This window comes from Phycomyces blakesleeanus, assembly GCF_001638985.1.
Source record: "Phycomyces blakesleeanus NRRL 1555(-) unplaced genomic scaffold PHYBLscaffold_2, whole genome shotgun sequence".
Taxonomy (NCBI): domain Eukaryota; kingdom Fungi; phylum Mucoromycota; class Mucoromycetes; order Mucorales; family Phycomycetaceae; genus Phycomyces; species Phycomyces blakesleeanus.
The window spans coordinates 2,879,805-2,895,073 of record NW_017265135.1 but is presented as its reverse complement, the minus strand read 5'-3'; the positions used below and the strand labels follow the sequence as shown (position 1 = coordinate 2,895,073).

General features: G+C 36.2%; 4 protein-coding genes across 4 annotated transcripts; 3 read left to right on the top strand and 1 right to left on the bottom strand.

The window, feature by feature from the left end:
• The first annotated feature begins 3,582 nt into the window (after positions 1 to 3,582).
• On the top strand, positions 3,583 to 6,333 carry PHYBLDRAFT_121598 (hypothetical protein). The gene is made up of 2 exons (XM_018428815.1): positions 3,583 to 3,976; positions 4,085 to 6,333. Exons 1-2 carry the CDS (start codon positions 3,731 to 3,733, stop codon positions 6,095 to 6,097), a joined length of 2,259 nt encoding a protein of 752 aa, XP_018298019.1. The 5' UTR covers positions 3,583 to 3,730; the 3' UTR covers positions 6,098 to 6,333.
• A 242-nt stretch (positions 6,334 to 6,575) lies between these two features.
• On the bottom strand, positions 6,576 to 7,089 carry PHYBLDRAFT_139989 (hypothetical protein; the record flags this gene model as incomplete). Its single annotated transcript, XM_018430313.1, has 2 exons — positions 6,576 to 6,765; positions 6,935 to 7,089. 2 exons carry the CDS (start codon positions 7,087 to 7,089, stop codon positions 6,576 to 6,578), a joined length of 345 nt encoding a protein of 114 aa, XP_018298018.1.
• Positions 7,090 to 8,792: 1,703 nt separating this feature from the next.
• On the top strand, positions 8,793 to 11,535 carry PHYBLDRAFT_130348 (glycoside hydrolase family 5 protein). The gene is made up of 7 exons (XM_018429353.1): positions 8,793 to 9,321; positions 9,391 to 9,528; positions 9,606 to 10,244; positions 10,327 to 10,458; positions 10,533 to 10,780; positions 10,854 to 11,058; positions 11,112 to 11,535. The coding sequence occupies exons 1-7, from the start codon at positions 8,845 to 8,847 to the stop codon at positions 11,460 to 11,462; spliced, it is 2,190 nt and encodes a 729-aa protein (XP_018298017.1). The 5' UTR covers positions 8,793 to 8,844; the 3' UTR covers positions 11,463 to 11,535.
• Positions 11,536 to 11,955: 420 nt separating this feature from the next.
• PHYBLDRAFT_130346 (hypothetical protein) lies at positions 11,956 to 12,820 on the top strand (the record flags this gene model as incomplete). The annotated part of the gene is made up of 2 exons (XM_018429352.1): positions 11,956 to 12,561; positions 12,667 to 12,820. Exons 1-2 carry the CDS (start codon positions 12,215 to 12,217, stop codon positions 12,818 to 12,820), a joined length of 501 nt encoding a protein of 166 aa, XP_018298016.1. The 5' UTR covers positions 11,956 to 12,214.
• Positions 12,821 to 15,269: the final 2,449 nt, after the last annotated feature.

The following is a 15,269-nucleotide window of genomic DNA, read 5'->3' as shown; positions in this document are numbered from 1 at the left end:
TTATTTTTTTAAAAATAAGTAAATAAATGGAGCTATATAGAGTTGTTGTTTTGTACGTGGTCTTGACCCTTAGTTTATACAAACAGAAAGAAATATTATTACAAGGAAAATAAGACTAACACAAAGCACCCATGTAGTAATCAGTTTATTGATTTTGGTGAATGAAACGAGAGTTACAAGGTTTATCATATGCGTCAATGGTGCAATCAGGGTCACCAAACAGCTATTACAATTATGAGTGAGAAAAAAATATATACAAGGAATGTTGGGGGCTATTTAGACAGGTACACACAAAATGATGAGTTTGAGTGAACAAAATATTAATATGAATTCATATTTCTATATGAAACGGTTGCGGAATCTTGGGAACAAGACATATTCTTTATTTACATATGTACTTTTGAATACCAAATAAACTCATACTCACACACCCATTCACCCACGCTCACGCTCACGCTCACGCTCATGCTCACACTCACACTCACACTCACACTCACACTCACACTCACACTCACACTCACACTCATACTCATACTCATACTCATACTCACACGAATATATAGATGTATATATAAGTATATATGTATATTTATGCTACAGGAGCTATAGAATTCACAAAATAATCACCCATGACTTTATTCATGTTTGGGACCTTGTGACTTTTTTTTTTATCTCAAGATATATGTTATGATACTCTCTATATTGGAACATTGTAACATCACTTGCATAGTTTCTACAAGAATGCACTTGTACCTATCCTCTTATTTATTGCTATGGTTTCTACTGGAAGATACAGAAATTAACTAGTGAATACATACATAAAATCACCCAAAAGTCTGGGAAATGAGTGCCATTTGGCTCAGAAGATTAGATATTGCATGAAACATTATTAAAAAGAAAAAGAAAGGAATAAGCTAACCTGCCTATTTAAAAGATAGTGAGCAACGTTAAACCGAACAACTGAAGAAAATTCGTTAACATAAATGGTAGATATTTAGTACTGAGTACAGTAAGAAATAAATAATAATAAAAATAAAATAAAAAAAGGTCGAGGATCTAAAGCAGTTAAGGCTCTTTTGAAAGCGCTACGAAAAAGGATGTGGAAGAGATAAGAGGGCTTTTAACCCAAAAGAGAATATTTTTGTCGAGACGGTGTTTGTATTTGGATTTGTGGGCGTAGAGGTGTATTAAAAATACACTGTTCCAACAGGTGGGTCAGACCCGGGAATAGAGTTTGTCTATATATTCAGTAAAGGCAAAAGGGCCTCTTTTTATTCTATCTAGAAAACACAGGCATGTAAATTCTGCACAAGAACAAGAACAAAAGCAAAGATAATGTAGAGATAAAAGATTATTACTTGTTTTGATTTGGGCATAAAAAAATAAAATAAGATATTGCTTTGAGTCTGTGTAGCATCCTATTGATCTATTATCTTTTATAATAAATTATAAATCGAAATATCAATCACCTCAATAGGTAAATAAAATCGCAATAATCACTGTATATAACGAATATATATATATATATATATATATATATACAACATACAGACTAATCTAGTATAAAATATAAAAATAACCAAAAAAGAAAAGAAAAAAGGAAATAGAAATCCTTGGGTTTGGGAGAAACTAGGCCTGTTTTTGCTAACACGGAGGTTATTCAATTATATTACATTATAGTCTAGTAAAGTATGGTGCCTTTATCTTTATCTTTCATTCAAAAGAAAATTATATACATATTATCCGATTCTATGCTCCTGTAACATAGGAATACACATATAGTCTCCCAATATACATACGTTCCGAACTGATAATTTCTTTTTAATATTCTTGTGTCTAAGAGGAAGTATATGTGTTCTGAATAGCTCAATATGTATTAAATAACTGAATATGAACTGACAATAAATATAGTAATAAAATTGACTTCTTGTGACAAATATCAGCACAAAAAAAAATCATGTATTACAGCCCCAAAAGAACCCTGGACTCCAGATGGTTCACTTGAGCCACCTTGGAGGCACAAAAAGCGCAATGATTCAATTACAGCAGAGAAAACTGTGTGGTTAAATCAGATCGTTTATCCGTCTAATCTTGTACAGAAAATCCCATTAATACACCATTCTGAAGTAAATGTACAGAGCTCTTTATTAAATTTGCACAGTAACTAGCTCAAATATCTTATTATGTAACTGACAGTAATAAATAGATATACACACAAAGAGAGAGAATGAGTCTGTATGTAGCTTTACAAATCTGCTTGCAGAGCAAAAGAAAAGAATATCAATACACAAAACATTTGGCTTGATCCAATCAAATCTCAAATCTATTACTCTAGCTGTGGTAATCAGTTCAAGTAATATAAAATAAAATAAAATAAAATAAAATAAAATAAAGTGTAGGTAGTACACATATACTCGCTCAGTTTGGAAATTTAGTCTCTATTATGGACTAAGATTCCATGTTGTCTCTCAACAAGTGTAGGACCAATGTCAGGAAGTCAACTGAACCGAATCAATCACCTTCTGGGCCTATATATATTTTCTGTTAAAGATTGATAACTAAAATACACACAAAAAGGTACTATTCAGGGTTACGATTGTCAGTTGAGGGAGAATAAATAGTAACATAATTCTACGACCTTCAAGCTTTAACCTATTGGTTATGCCTCGCGTATTCTTAATTGGTGATCTTTTTCAACTCATTTGGCTTGTGATCCTTCTTTCCGCTTGTACACTGTAGTCGTACACGAGCAATGGCCACTCTATACCTCTGTACAACTTCTTTTGCGGATGTGACAGAATCATCTTTTATCCTATTGGTAGTACTCTGTTTATAGATTATCTGCTAATTTGAACTCCAATGCTATCTTTACTCGAATAACCCAAGGAACCAAGAGCAATTTGATCCAACTGGTTTAGACACATCAAGACTATTTGCTCTATAACTCAAAATCAACAAGAACATCGAATATAAATCTATTAGCAATTCAAATATTTGAATGCGATAATAGTTTTTGATAACCCAAAATCGAAATTGAAATTGAAATTGGATTTTCTATCAAAATAACAGTTGATCCAAGTGCGAATACTTCTTTCGGATCAAAGAGAAGATGGTGATTATAATAATTATAATTATAATAATATTGCAAGCAGCTTCTCAAGCTGAAAAATAGGACAAGGCTCTTTTAGTCGTTATTTTCCCAAATAAGAAGTGCTACGTTGAGTAAAAAAAAAAGGGAAGGAAGAAGAAATCAATCAGCTGACAGACAAAGACAAAAGCGAAACTTTTTTGGCATTTTTATTTTATACGTGTGCATACATACTATATGTACAAATGTACCGTATGTACCTAGTTTTCATAGAAGTACCGTGTAACACGGAACACACTTTTTCTATTGATTGCATTGTATATTTCAAATGTCCTATGCCCTTGTGGGTTGGTTGGACAGAAAGATAGGTCCTATCTAGGGATGTTTTTGGAAATTGTAATCTGCTATTCAATTTTACAAAGAAAGAAAAGAAAAAATAGAATTCATATAAAAAGCCTTGATTCTTGATCTTCTTCTTCATTATCTTCCTTTGTGATTTTCATCTCTTTATTTTAAATATTTAAATATTTAATTCTTTAATTTTTTTTTTGTTACGTTACTCTACTTTATTATTAATAATACTATTAATTGATAATAATCTAATTCACCAAGTCCCTCACTCTACCAACCTAATACCATAAAATGGAAACAACTCTCTCAAAACGAGAGGTATCTTCAAAAGCTGCTAGCTTTGAAGAAGGTGAACGATACCTTGATGAAAAGGAAGAAAAGGGCTCCTTCGTCGATTCCCACAAAGGAACCAGAGACCCAAAGGATATTGATTACGAAAACGAAGATCTCGACCTTGAAATTGTCAACCAGATCGCAAGTGTTGAAGATGACCCAAATACCAAAGTTTTAACCGTTCGTGCCTTCGTTTCTGGCTCTGTAAGTTATCAACGTTTCTTACTGCAAATAAAAATAAAAATAAAACACCTCTTAACCATACCTGCATATTTGTTTGTTTTTTTTTGTTTCGTGTCGTGTCGTTTTTAGCTGCTCGCATGTCTCGGTTCTTCCGTTTACCAGCTGATGCAGTTCAAGCCTGTCCCTGTCCCACTTTCCAACATGTTCTTGTTGATTCTCGCTTACCTCCTCTGCCAGGGTTCAACTCGCGTTTTTAAGACCGGCACTCTTCTCAACCCCGGCCCCTTCAACGTTAAAGAGCACACCTTGATCTATGTCATTGTTTCTTCCGCAAACGCATCTGCTTACGGTACTTACATTCTCGGTGCCCAGCAACTTTACTACACTGAATACCCCAGTGCAGCTGGTGGTATCTTCTTGCTGTTTGCTACTCAAATCATCGGTTACGGTATTGCTGGTCAACTTCGCCCATTCCTTGTCTACCCCTCTCAAATGATCTGGCCCACCAGTCTTCCCACCGTTTCTTTCCTCAAGACCTTCAACGGTCCTGGAAATGAAAGCAGATTCCTCATCAAATTCTTCTTCGCCGTCTTCTTCGCTGTCTTTGTCTGGGAACTCGTTCCTCAGTACATGTTCCCTCTCCTCGGTGGTTTCTCCATCGTCTGTCTCGCCAAGCGTGACAGTGTCTGGGTCCAGCGCATCTTTGGTGGTATATCAGTTAACGAAGGTCTTGGTATCGGCTCCATCAGTTTGGACTGGACCAGTCTGTCATACTATGCTCCTCTTGTACTGCCCTTGTATGTCCAATTCAACATCTATGGTGGTATCTTGATCTTGTGGCTCTTGGCTCCTCTTGTTTACTACTTTGATGTCTGGCACGCCAAGAGCTTCCCCTTCTTGTCTAACGGTCTGTACCAATTGAACGAAGAGACTGGTGAAGCTGTCCGTTATCCCCAGGCTCTTGTGCTCGATGAACTCAACAACATCAACCTTACTGCTCTCGAAGAAGTCGGTCGACCTTACTATGGTGCTATCTACGCTATCCAATACATCTTCATTAACTTCGGTGTCACTTCCATGGTCACCCACGTCATCCTCTACCATGGTGCTGACATCAAGAACATTGCTTTTGCCATCTTCAGACGCAAGGAATCCAAAGAGCAAGATATTCACAACCGTCTCATGTCTGCTTACAAGGAAGTTCCCGCCTGGTGGTACTACATTATCTTTGTTTGCGGTATTGGACTCAACATTGGTATCGGCTATGCTAACAAGAGTCAGCTCCCATGGTGGGGTTTCTTGATTGCCATCATCTTGTCTACTGTCTTGTCTCTTCCCTTGAACATGATTACTGCCATTACTGGTACTGGTTTCGGTCTCAACGTCGTCGCTGAGATGATTTGCGGTTTCATGCTTCCCGGTAACCCTGTTGCTAACATGTACTTCAAGACCATTGGTTACAACACCATGTCCCAGGCTGGTGCCATGGCAGCAGATCTTAAGATTGGTCACTACCTCAAGGTTCCCCCAAGAATCGTTTTCTCTGCTCAGATGCTCGGTACCGTCATTGGTTGCATCTTCAACTACATTGTCAACTACACTATTATCAACTCCAAGAGAGAACAGCTTTTGGACCCCAACGGTAACATCTGGAGTGGTTCCACTCCTCAAACTATCAACTCTGCTGCCATCACCTGGGGTGCCATTGGTCCCATGTTCATGTTTGGTCCTGGTACTCTTTACTACTTCTTCTTGTGGGCCTTCATTGTCGGATTGTTCCTCCCAGTTCCTTTCTGGCTTCTTCACAGATTCTTCCCCAAGGTCGGTTTTAACTATATTAACGTTCCTATGATCTTGGTCGGTCTCTGTACTCTTCCTGGTTCAAGTTCATCATGGATTACCCTGTCTTGGGTTATCATTCTCGTCAGTCAGCTTTACGTCAAGCGCCGCTATAGCAAGTGGTACGTCAAGCACAACTACTTGATGTCTGCTGCTTTGGATTCCGGAGCTTCCCTCATGTCCTTCTTGTTGGCCATGACTGTCTTTGGTGGTGGTGATGGTATCGAGAGACCTTTCCCTAACTGGGCTGGTAACAACAACGATATCCCTTACTACGATTACTGCTGCGCTGATTGCGAATAATTCTTACTTAAACATATCTTAATTACTTTTATTTATCTACCCTTCTTACTAAAGAAGCATATTCACACCTTATTCCCTATATTTTCTCTCTTCTTACTATTCTAATGTACGGACAAGTTTATTATCACTGTCCTTCTCGAGCAGGATAACTCGAGTAGTAATCTAATTAAAAGAGCTATACTTTAACAAATAATAAAATAAATTCATTTTGACTTTTTATCGGTCACTTCAATATACTAGAAGTCTATATAAAAAAAGCATCTTTTATATTTTATTATGTATCGAATAATCTTTATTAAATTTAGGCGGGTAATTAATTAATATGTCGTTACCGAGATACAGTGTTTCTACTTGAGATTGAGACGATGCTAGTTTTCTTTTTTGGACAAACGAAAAAGAGAATTGAAACACAAAAGAATAAAATTTGGGATAAAAAGGGGATTTAGTTGAGACAAGGTAAAAGTAACTAGAATATTCTTTAAGTTCGCCCACCGGAGTGAGGAGCAACCACGTTCATTGTGGCGCTTTTTGTTGTTGTTGTTGTTGTTATTGTTGTTGTTGCTGTATTTGGTCTTGGTCTTGGTTGAGGAGTAAACATTTCTGGCCTACCATTGCCGCTCCAAATTTCCTCCACAATATAGAGTATGTTTCTTGCCGCTATGGCATCCCTATTCCAAAAAAAAAATTACAGTTGTTACAAACTAATATTGAATGGATAGGTCTGTCATTGGAATTTCGGAAATATCTTGGGTCTTTGGTCTTACAGAAGTTGCAAACCTACACAATCAATATTGAAAGGATAAAACTTCAAAGAAAAGGTGCACAAATACCTTTGACGTGTTAAATTCATTGGTGTCCAAAAGGTACACTTCTCCGATCTTTTGCTTTACGAGAAGATGCTTGTAAGCTTTCTCGGGTACTCCATGCCGGAAACTGCGAAATCTGACACTTGACTTGTCTGCAAGCCCATCTCCAAAGACAATTAAGGGCATTTTAGAAACGTCTCCCGCTCTAAAGACACGCCGGTGAGAGTTTCTGTAATATTTTAAATTATTAAAAGTGAAATGAGATTCAAGCAGTAAGTAATTCTGTTTTTTTTTGTATGATTACCAAATGAAAAAGACAGGCTTAATTGACTGTGCTTTTTATAAACTATTAACCACTCTATTATTAATACTTTTTAGCAGAATCTCATTTTTTATTTTACCTTGTCTCAACTAAATCCCCTTCCTATCCCAAATTTTATTATATTTTGTCTCAATTCTCTTTTTCGTTTGTCCAAAAAAGAAAACTAACATCGTCTCAATCTCAAGTAGAAACACCATAATGTTCGGAAATCGGGAACTTTATTACTATTACCGGACCTGTGGTACAATTAACAAAAAAAAAGACGTTTTTGATTTTTGATTCTTGTGTTTAGATTTTAGATTTTAAATTTTAGATTTTAGATTTTTTCTTTTAGTAATCTGAATGTGAATCAAGCAATGTAGACTCAACGTGAGAGAATATGGTAATTATCGTGCTCATTGTACAACACATCATTACAAACCAGTCAATTGTTGGCACAATTGATTGTACCTGATAGCTATTTTACGAATCCATATAATTTATGCTAAGCAGTTGAAATTCCCGATAATGGTTTATCATGTCAGTTGTATTTACTTGTCTGTATGGCTTTATGAAGGGTTGGTTTTGGAAACCAAGCATACTGATATTTTATAATTAAAGAAGTTTATATTTATAAGAAAAATAAAGGTGTCTGTGGTATCAGATATTTAATACTATATTAGCACATTCAATTATTAATGATTTTCAGGAGTAATAACGTGTGGCTGGAAGTACATGTTGAGTATTAGAATGGAAGAATATCAACAAGGTTACATGGTCTTGGCATATTTAGTATGTATGAAAATCTACTGAGGTATCTAATGTATCTAGTGTATCTAATGTATTTAAAGACGATAATAAACATGCATGTCTGTTTCATTTAATCTAGAGCTTAATAAAATATTGGGATTCTTATTTATATAACCTTTGATTTGGTCTGTCCTATATTTTCCCTTCTTCTTTCTGTTCTTATAAACGACGAGATTTTTTGAGGTGTGTATAAAAGTACCCTTAAAGCTTTGTACAATACACCTGTATTTAACCTCAATTCGACTGAGCAGTCGTTAAATTCATTTATATATTAAACCTTGTGAAATGTGTAGCTTGAGGCTTGGTATTATACTTATCATTAATTAGCTTACCCACTTTAGGTCTCATTTATTTCCTAGAAAAAATAAATAAACATATCTGGAGATATTGCCAAGACATATCCACACGGTTAATGTCAGATATTGTTAATTCTACAAGGAAAAAGAAATAAAGGAAGCGAAATATGAGCTTGTGTATATTTTAGAAGCAAAACAAAAGGGAAACACATGTATACTAGCAGTTACGCCCTTTATCTATCACAAGGCGATGCACGTTTATCACTTAAATATACTGCAGAAGGCGCTAAGAAGCCTGGGCAGTGGAACACAATATTCTAAATTGCGCTGAATTATTCTCTTGGCTGACTGTTTGATATATCCCTGGGTTGACTATCAGACACTGTTCTTTCTTGCTTAACCATTAAAATATAAAAAAAGCCCGATATTTACGCCTTGAGCTACTTCCTTTCTTTTTTCCTCTAATATATATATATAATACAGTCAAACCAAACCAATACATAAATCCGACATATAGACATAAACAAAGCAAAAATGACAGTGACTCAAGATGAACTTTATAACCACGATGACAAGCAAGATCACACAGACATGAAATCGGCATCCTGTAATGCACAAGACTGGAGAACACCTATCCGACATTCAGGGCGTTGGTTCAAGGACAACTATGGAAGAACACTGTTGATGCGCGGTATCAATTTGGGTGGCTCATCAAAACTGCCAACCTATCCTTACTCAGGATCTACTCATCTTTATGACGAAAAACTCTTTTGGGATCATCGAGGTGTCAGTTTCGTCAATCGGCCTTTTCCTCTAGAAGATGCACATGAGCACTTCTCACGTCTTCGTGCCTGGGGTTTGACTTTTATTCGTTTGATTGTGACCTGGGAAAGTTTGGAACACTCTGGACCTGGCATATACGATGAGGCTTATATCGACTATCTACGTCAATTAATTGAAATGATGCCAGCCTATGGCCTAAAGTGTCTAATTGATCCTCATCAGGACACTGTAGGTGAATTGTTAAATACAAATATAAGAATACCAGAATATTTCTTTTTCTAACCATCCTGTTCTTAGTGGTCTCGCTTCTCTGGAGGGTCAGGCGCTCCCGGCTGGACCTTTGAAGTAGCAGGCATGAATATGCGCTCTTTCAAAGAAACGGGCGCAGCCTATGTTCACAACACAAATGTGGTTCCTGGCGACCCCCTTCCAATGGTAAGAAAATAGACTTCAATTCTACATATACATATACATTTATAGCTTCATTTATTGAAAACCCAATAAAATCATAGGTTTGGCCAACCAACTACACAAAACTGGCAGCATGCACAATGTTTACTTTGTTCTTCGCCGGTGACACATTCGCACCCAAACGTCTTTATGAAGGACAGACGATCCAGAAACTGCTCAACACATCGTTCATTAATGCCTACCAGCATCTAGCTACCCGTCTGCTAGGTCTTGAGGCTATCATGGGGTTTGAAGTTATGAATGAGCCTCACCCTGGCTACATCGGTCTTAATAGTCTAAAAGAATTTGATCCAATTTCAAACTTAATTTTCGGAGATTCCCCCACACCGCTACAGAGTTTTGCATTGGGTTCTGGTATCCCTCAAACTGTTGGTGTTTATATCAAGTCCTGGCCATTCCCAACCAAGAGATCACACGATCGTGTTATTAACGAAAGCAAGACTTCTGCGTGGATCGACGGCCAGTCTTGTGTCTGGAAAGAGCATAACGTGTGGGGTGTGAACAAATCTACCGGAGAACCTGAACTATTGGACTCGGCCTATTTTAGCAAGCATCCTTCTACAGGTGTCAAGGTCGATTTCTATAAAGACTTTTACATGCCATTTGTAAATTCGTATGCAAAGGCTATCCAAAGCGTCAAAAGTGATTGGTACTGCTTTGTGGAACCCCTGGCTAACGAGGTATGATCTTGGGGTGCATGATTGTACATTATCTTTTTCTTTTTTCTTTTTTCTTTTTTAACACTTCATCTATATCTCTTAGAAATCACCAGTATTGACAGAGACGGATCACCATCACAATATGGTATTTGCTCCTCATTGGTATGATCTTAATTGTGTGTTTTATAAAAAGTTTGATGGAAGAATGACCCACGATGTACAGTCCCTCCAGAATGTAAGAAATATCTTGTGTAAAACATTGCATTGCATCCAACGTCACTCTTATCAAACTTATTGTAACTGATCTAGGGTGGCAATGTTCTCACATCGACATACTTTGGTCGAAAGGGAGCCAAGAAAAACTACCGTGGTCAGATCCGTAACATTAGAGAAAATGGTCTCAAGAGTATGGGTGAAAAGCCCTGTGTACTTGGAGAAGTGGGTATTCCAATGGATCTCAATCAAAAAATTGGATTTGAGACGGGAGATTATACTAGCCATATCCATTTTTTGGATGCTGTGATTTATGCGCTTGAAACCAACCTGGTCAACTTCACGTGAGAATTTATTTATTTTTGGTTTTTTTGTTGGGAACGAGTGTCGGTTATATCTAACTATCTTAAACTTTAGTCTTTGGAATTATGATGTCTGTAACGACCATGAGTTTGGAGACCATTGGAACGGAGAGAACTTTTCATTGTATTCTAATGCTATACAACCTAGCAGTGATGCAAAGAGCTGTCCCTTAAACATATCGCCTTCTGCTATCGAGACCGCGGAAAATGATCTGCATGACCAACTCCATGAAGGAGGAAGGGCGCTTGATGCTGCTCTGGTAAGTTTACAAGAAGACATATTTATTTCCTCTAATTAACATTGTTCCATAAGCGTCCGTATGCATCGAAAGTAGCAGGAACACCAGAAACTTCTGAATTTGATATGGACAATCTCGAATATACCCTTATCTTCAAGCCCTTTACAGAGCATGAGATAGAGAGACTAAAAAAGGAGGGTTACTACACCAGCAACCCTCTTTTCAAACGGACAGAGATATTTGTCCCCAATCACCACTTCCGTAATATTCAGATCAGCGTCCAGGTGACGCACGGTGATTGGGATTATGTTCCCGAAAAACAAACACTCTACCACTTTTGCCGTGAAACCACTCACACTTCTGTTACCATTCAATTAAAGGCCGTCAAGGAGAAGCCTACCGATAGTCCCTGCACAATTATGTAGCTTTGCGTAGATATTTTGAGTTTTTTTTCCCTTATATATTTCATTGAAAAACAAATAAATGAATTTTATACATATACATATTTATATATGTACACACACACATATATATATAGAGAGAGAGAGAGAGAAGGGGGGAGGAGGAAGAGATTAATAGAAGAATAAAGTCTACGCTTAATAATAATAGTAATAATTTAAAGCTTAATACTGGGTTAAGATTATTTCAGCTATACTCTGTACATCCTATTCGTGTGCTCTTCTTTTTCTTACACTTCTTCTTTGCATGACGAGAGCAGTAAGTTTTTAAATAAATATACAGCAAGAACTGATTAAAGGACAATAAACAGCGACCTTTTTCAACCACCCCAAACTCTTTGGCAAAGACTGGCGGACTTGTCGGTTCTTCCGGAGAAACAGCCGAAATTGAACAGTCCTTCTCCTCATTTTTCCCTCGTACACGTAGTGCGTCGATAGGAAGAAGTCAAGCAGGGCAGTTACCTCCAATTCAACACGCTAATGCATTGCAAGATTCTGATTGGGATACCGAAGAGATTCCTGATAGAGATGAGCTCCAAACAACTTCAGAACCATTTCGACGTTATGAACTTATGACTGAGTTGTATGTAGTCCAAGTTGCAATCTTGCACGTCAACGCAAATTGACATTCATTGTCCATTTAGCACTAATCTAAAGAATCCTGGACATTGCCCTTTGGGGATGTACATGTCACCCTCAGCTGATAATCCGAATGGTATATGATTACACAATATTTGTTCGTGAAAATCATATTTATCCCAACATTAGTATGGTTTGGAGTTTTATTTGTCAACAAGGGCTTTTATCGGGCAGGCGTCTTCAAATTTCGTTTAGTGATCCCAGAGAACTATCCAAACAATCCCCCAACTGTAGCTTTTATGACGGACATGTTTCACCCACTTGTAGATATCAATGGAAATCTCAATCTAGCCCAAAGGTTCATGACATGGCGACCTTATCAAGATTATATTCTGCATGTCTTGCATTATGTCAAGACGATATTTAAACGAGCAGTGTTGGACGGTTTACTCGATAAGCACTGTACTAACAAGGAAGCCTACAGACTGTGAGTTGTGCAATATAACAATAGTAACAATAAAGATGTATATATGCAATTCAATAACTATCCTGAAATATTATAAATATCTCATCTTCATTATTTTGTGCTTAGGTATCGCAAGGATCCCACTGTTTTTGGTAAACTAGCTCAGCAATGTGCCCAGCTTTCAATTACGGCATCATTTTTATTTGATACATTTCCGGACAATAATCTGATTCGATTCTCTGCTCTAAGCGAGACCAAGTTTGGTAGGCATGCCTTTTAGTCTCAAAAGCATGATAAACTTGGCTTTATATATGTATTTCTCTTTCTCTTTCTTAAAAATGTAGATGAACTTAAGGCACAGATTATGAGAAGCAAATTTGTAAGTGACCATTGTCGAGGGGTTTCTCTTAGGACTCACGCTTCAATAGAATTTGTTTGAGGATAATGACGATGAAGATGATGAAAACACGATTGAAAACCAGCTTCGTAATCGATACAATGATCACCTCACGGCCAAAGATAAAGTGTAAGAAGCAGCTTTAATAATCAACTTTCAAAGGAAAAGTTTATACATGTAAACACAAGAATATTAGCTTGCTTGACCCATTATCACAACAATATCAAAACTATATATTATAAGCCAAAATTAAGAATGGCTTATTAATGTAACTATAAATACTTTTTTTTTGGATATTGGATATTGTACTTGGATTACCCGGACTTGAAGGTCTAGGTCAGGTAGCTTTTAATTTTTATTAGATACTTCATCACTTTTAGATTTTCTCAGTAATACAAAGAGAATGTTTGGCAAAGCGTATGGAGCTATCACTGTAGTAAATGGCAGACATTATAATTCCTACGGTCACGGAGTTATAATGTCTGCCAATAGAATCTTGGATTTTAGTAAATTAAAAGTATTTACAGCGAATACTACTTATGGGAGTTAAAATTACTTTTTATCTAATCCAATAAAATCGTTTAAAGTAGCAAAATTATACCATTTTTAGGTACATATTTCGCTTTTTATAACAAATTTGGATAGTACAATTCGTTGGATTTCAGATTATTTTTGCATATAATCCAATCAAATTTTCTAAATATGGCAAATCTATACCTTTTTTTAGATATCTCTATTCTTATAATTGGTTCAACAAATACACGGTTTTATATTGGAATTTTATAGTTTTTATTGATCAAAATAATACAAGTTGAATATAAAGAAGTATGGAAAGAAGAAGTACTATTTTTTTTATGATATTTAGTAACAGTTTAAGCTATACATTTATTAAGTAATATACATATATCTATTTCTATGTAACACTTACATTTTTTATCTACAAAAAAAGGCTATTCTCTAAGTACTATGATATTGATGAAGATATGTATATTGCTTAATTAATTCTTTTTATCAGAGTATAAACCTGCTTTGTGTTAACATTGTCATGTCTGATTCCTACTTTTGAAAAACAAGACAGATTCCTTGCAATTCTCTAAATCTACCGAGATTTCTAATGAGCATGCGAGCAATCTTGACAGCCAAATTGTACTTGATGCATATATTTTTCTGTCAATTCTTCTCAGATTGCTTTCTTTTATCAACTTTGCTGATTCGTATTTTATTAACACTAGCCTTCATAGTTATTAAGTGTGTTCCTTTTAGAGACTTTTAATAATTTTAGACCTTGTGAAAGAAAATAGAAACAAGTCCTTTTAGATGTACCAATCTAAATTGTTTGTAGAACATGGACGGGTCAGAGGTTATGCATCGTTTGTAGAATCGGGATCTTGCTGTTGTCCTGAACTTCCGACATATACTTGACAATCTGAGATATGATGGGATTATACCTGTAAGGTTCACCCGCGTTATTCGGATTGGATGTATCAGAAGACAAGCAGAAGAAGATCTCCAGGAGCGTCGTCGTTTGAGACAATGACTGACTAGAGTTCAAAGAAGATAAAAAAAATCCGTCCTGGCTACCGCTTAGGACCCACCCAAGCTACCGCTGGTAAGCCATTAGATTTGAATAACTTGGTATTTAGTTTTGTAATGGGTTGAAAAAGCTAAGAAAAAGATGTTTTGCTTTGACTGCAAAAAACACGGTGGGGTAAAAAAGAAAGTAGAATATAAAAGAGAGCGAGAGAGAAATTGGTGCTTAATTAAAATTCAACATTAGACACTTTAAACCCCGGAAAACTTGCAATAATTCAGTAAAATCGCCTATTTTTTTTCTATAGGGTATATTGCGAGCAAGTGGCTATCTTCCGATTTTCCTACAAACTCACATGCAACACCATGTGTGAAATAAAAATAGTAAGATTCAGAGAATATTTTCAGGGCAACAATACATGAAAGTCTACTTCTATAATCCAGTCACTTTAATATGTAATGTCTAATGATAACTAACCTGGCCTTAATTGTATCTGAAGACATAAATAGTAAGATATCAGTGTCATTTTTGTACTGATCCGTGTATACTTTTATTGATCAACCGAATCATTTATTACCATAATAGCTTAATACTCAAGTTATAAAAATTAACTAAGGCTCTCTTTTTGTATAAAGCTAAGCTTTAAGAATTGACCGCCTATCCACATTAAGGATTAAAGAATCCTTTCTTCTTCTTTTTTTTTTGCAAAAACGTCGACATTGCTTTTCGCACCTTTCAGAAGTATATCGCATAATCCAGACGCAGCAGCTTAACGCTCTGCTTAATACACTCTGGTAAAGA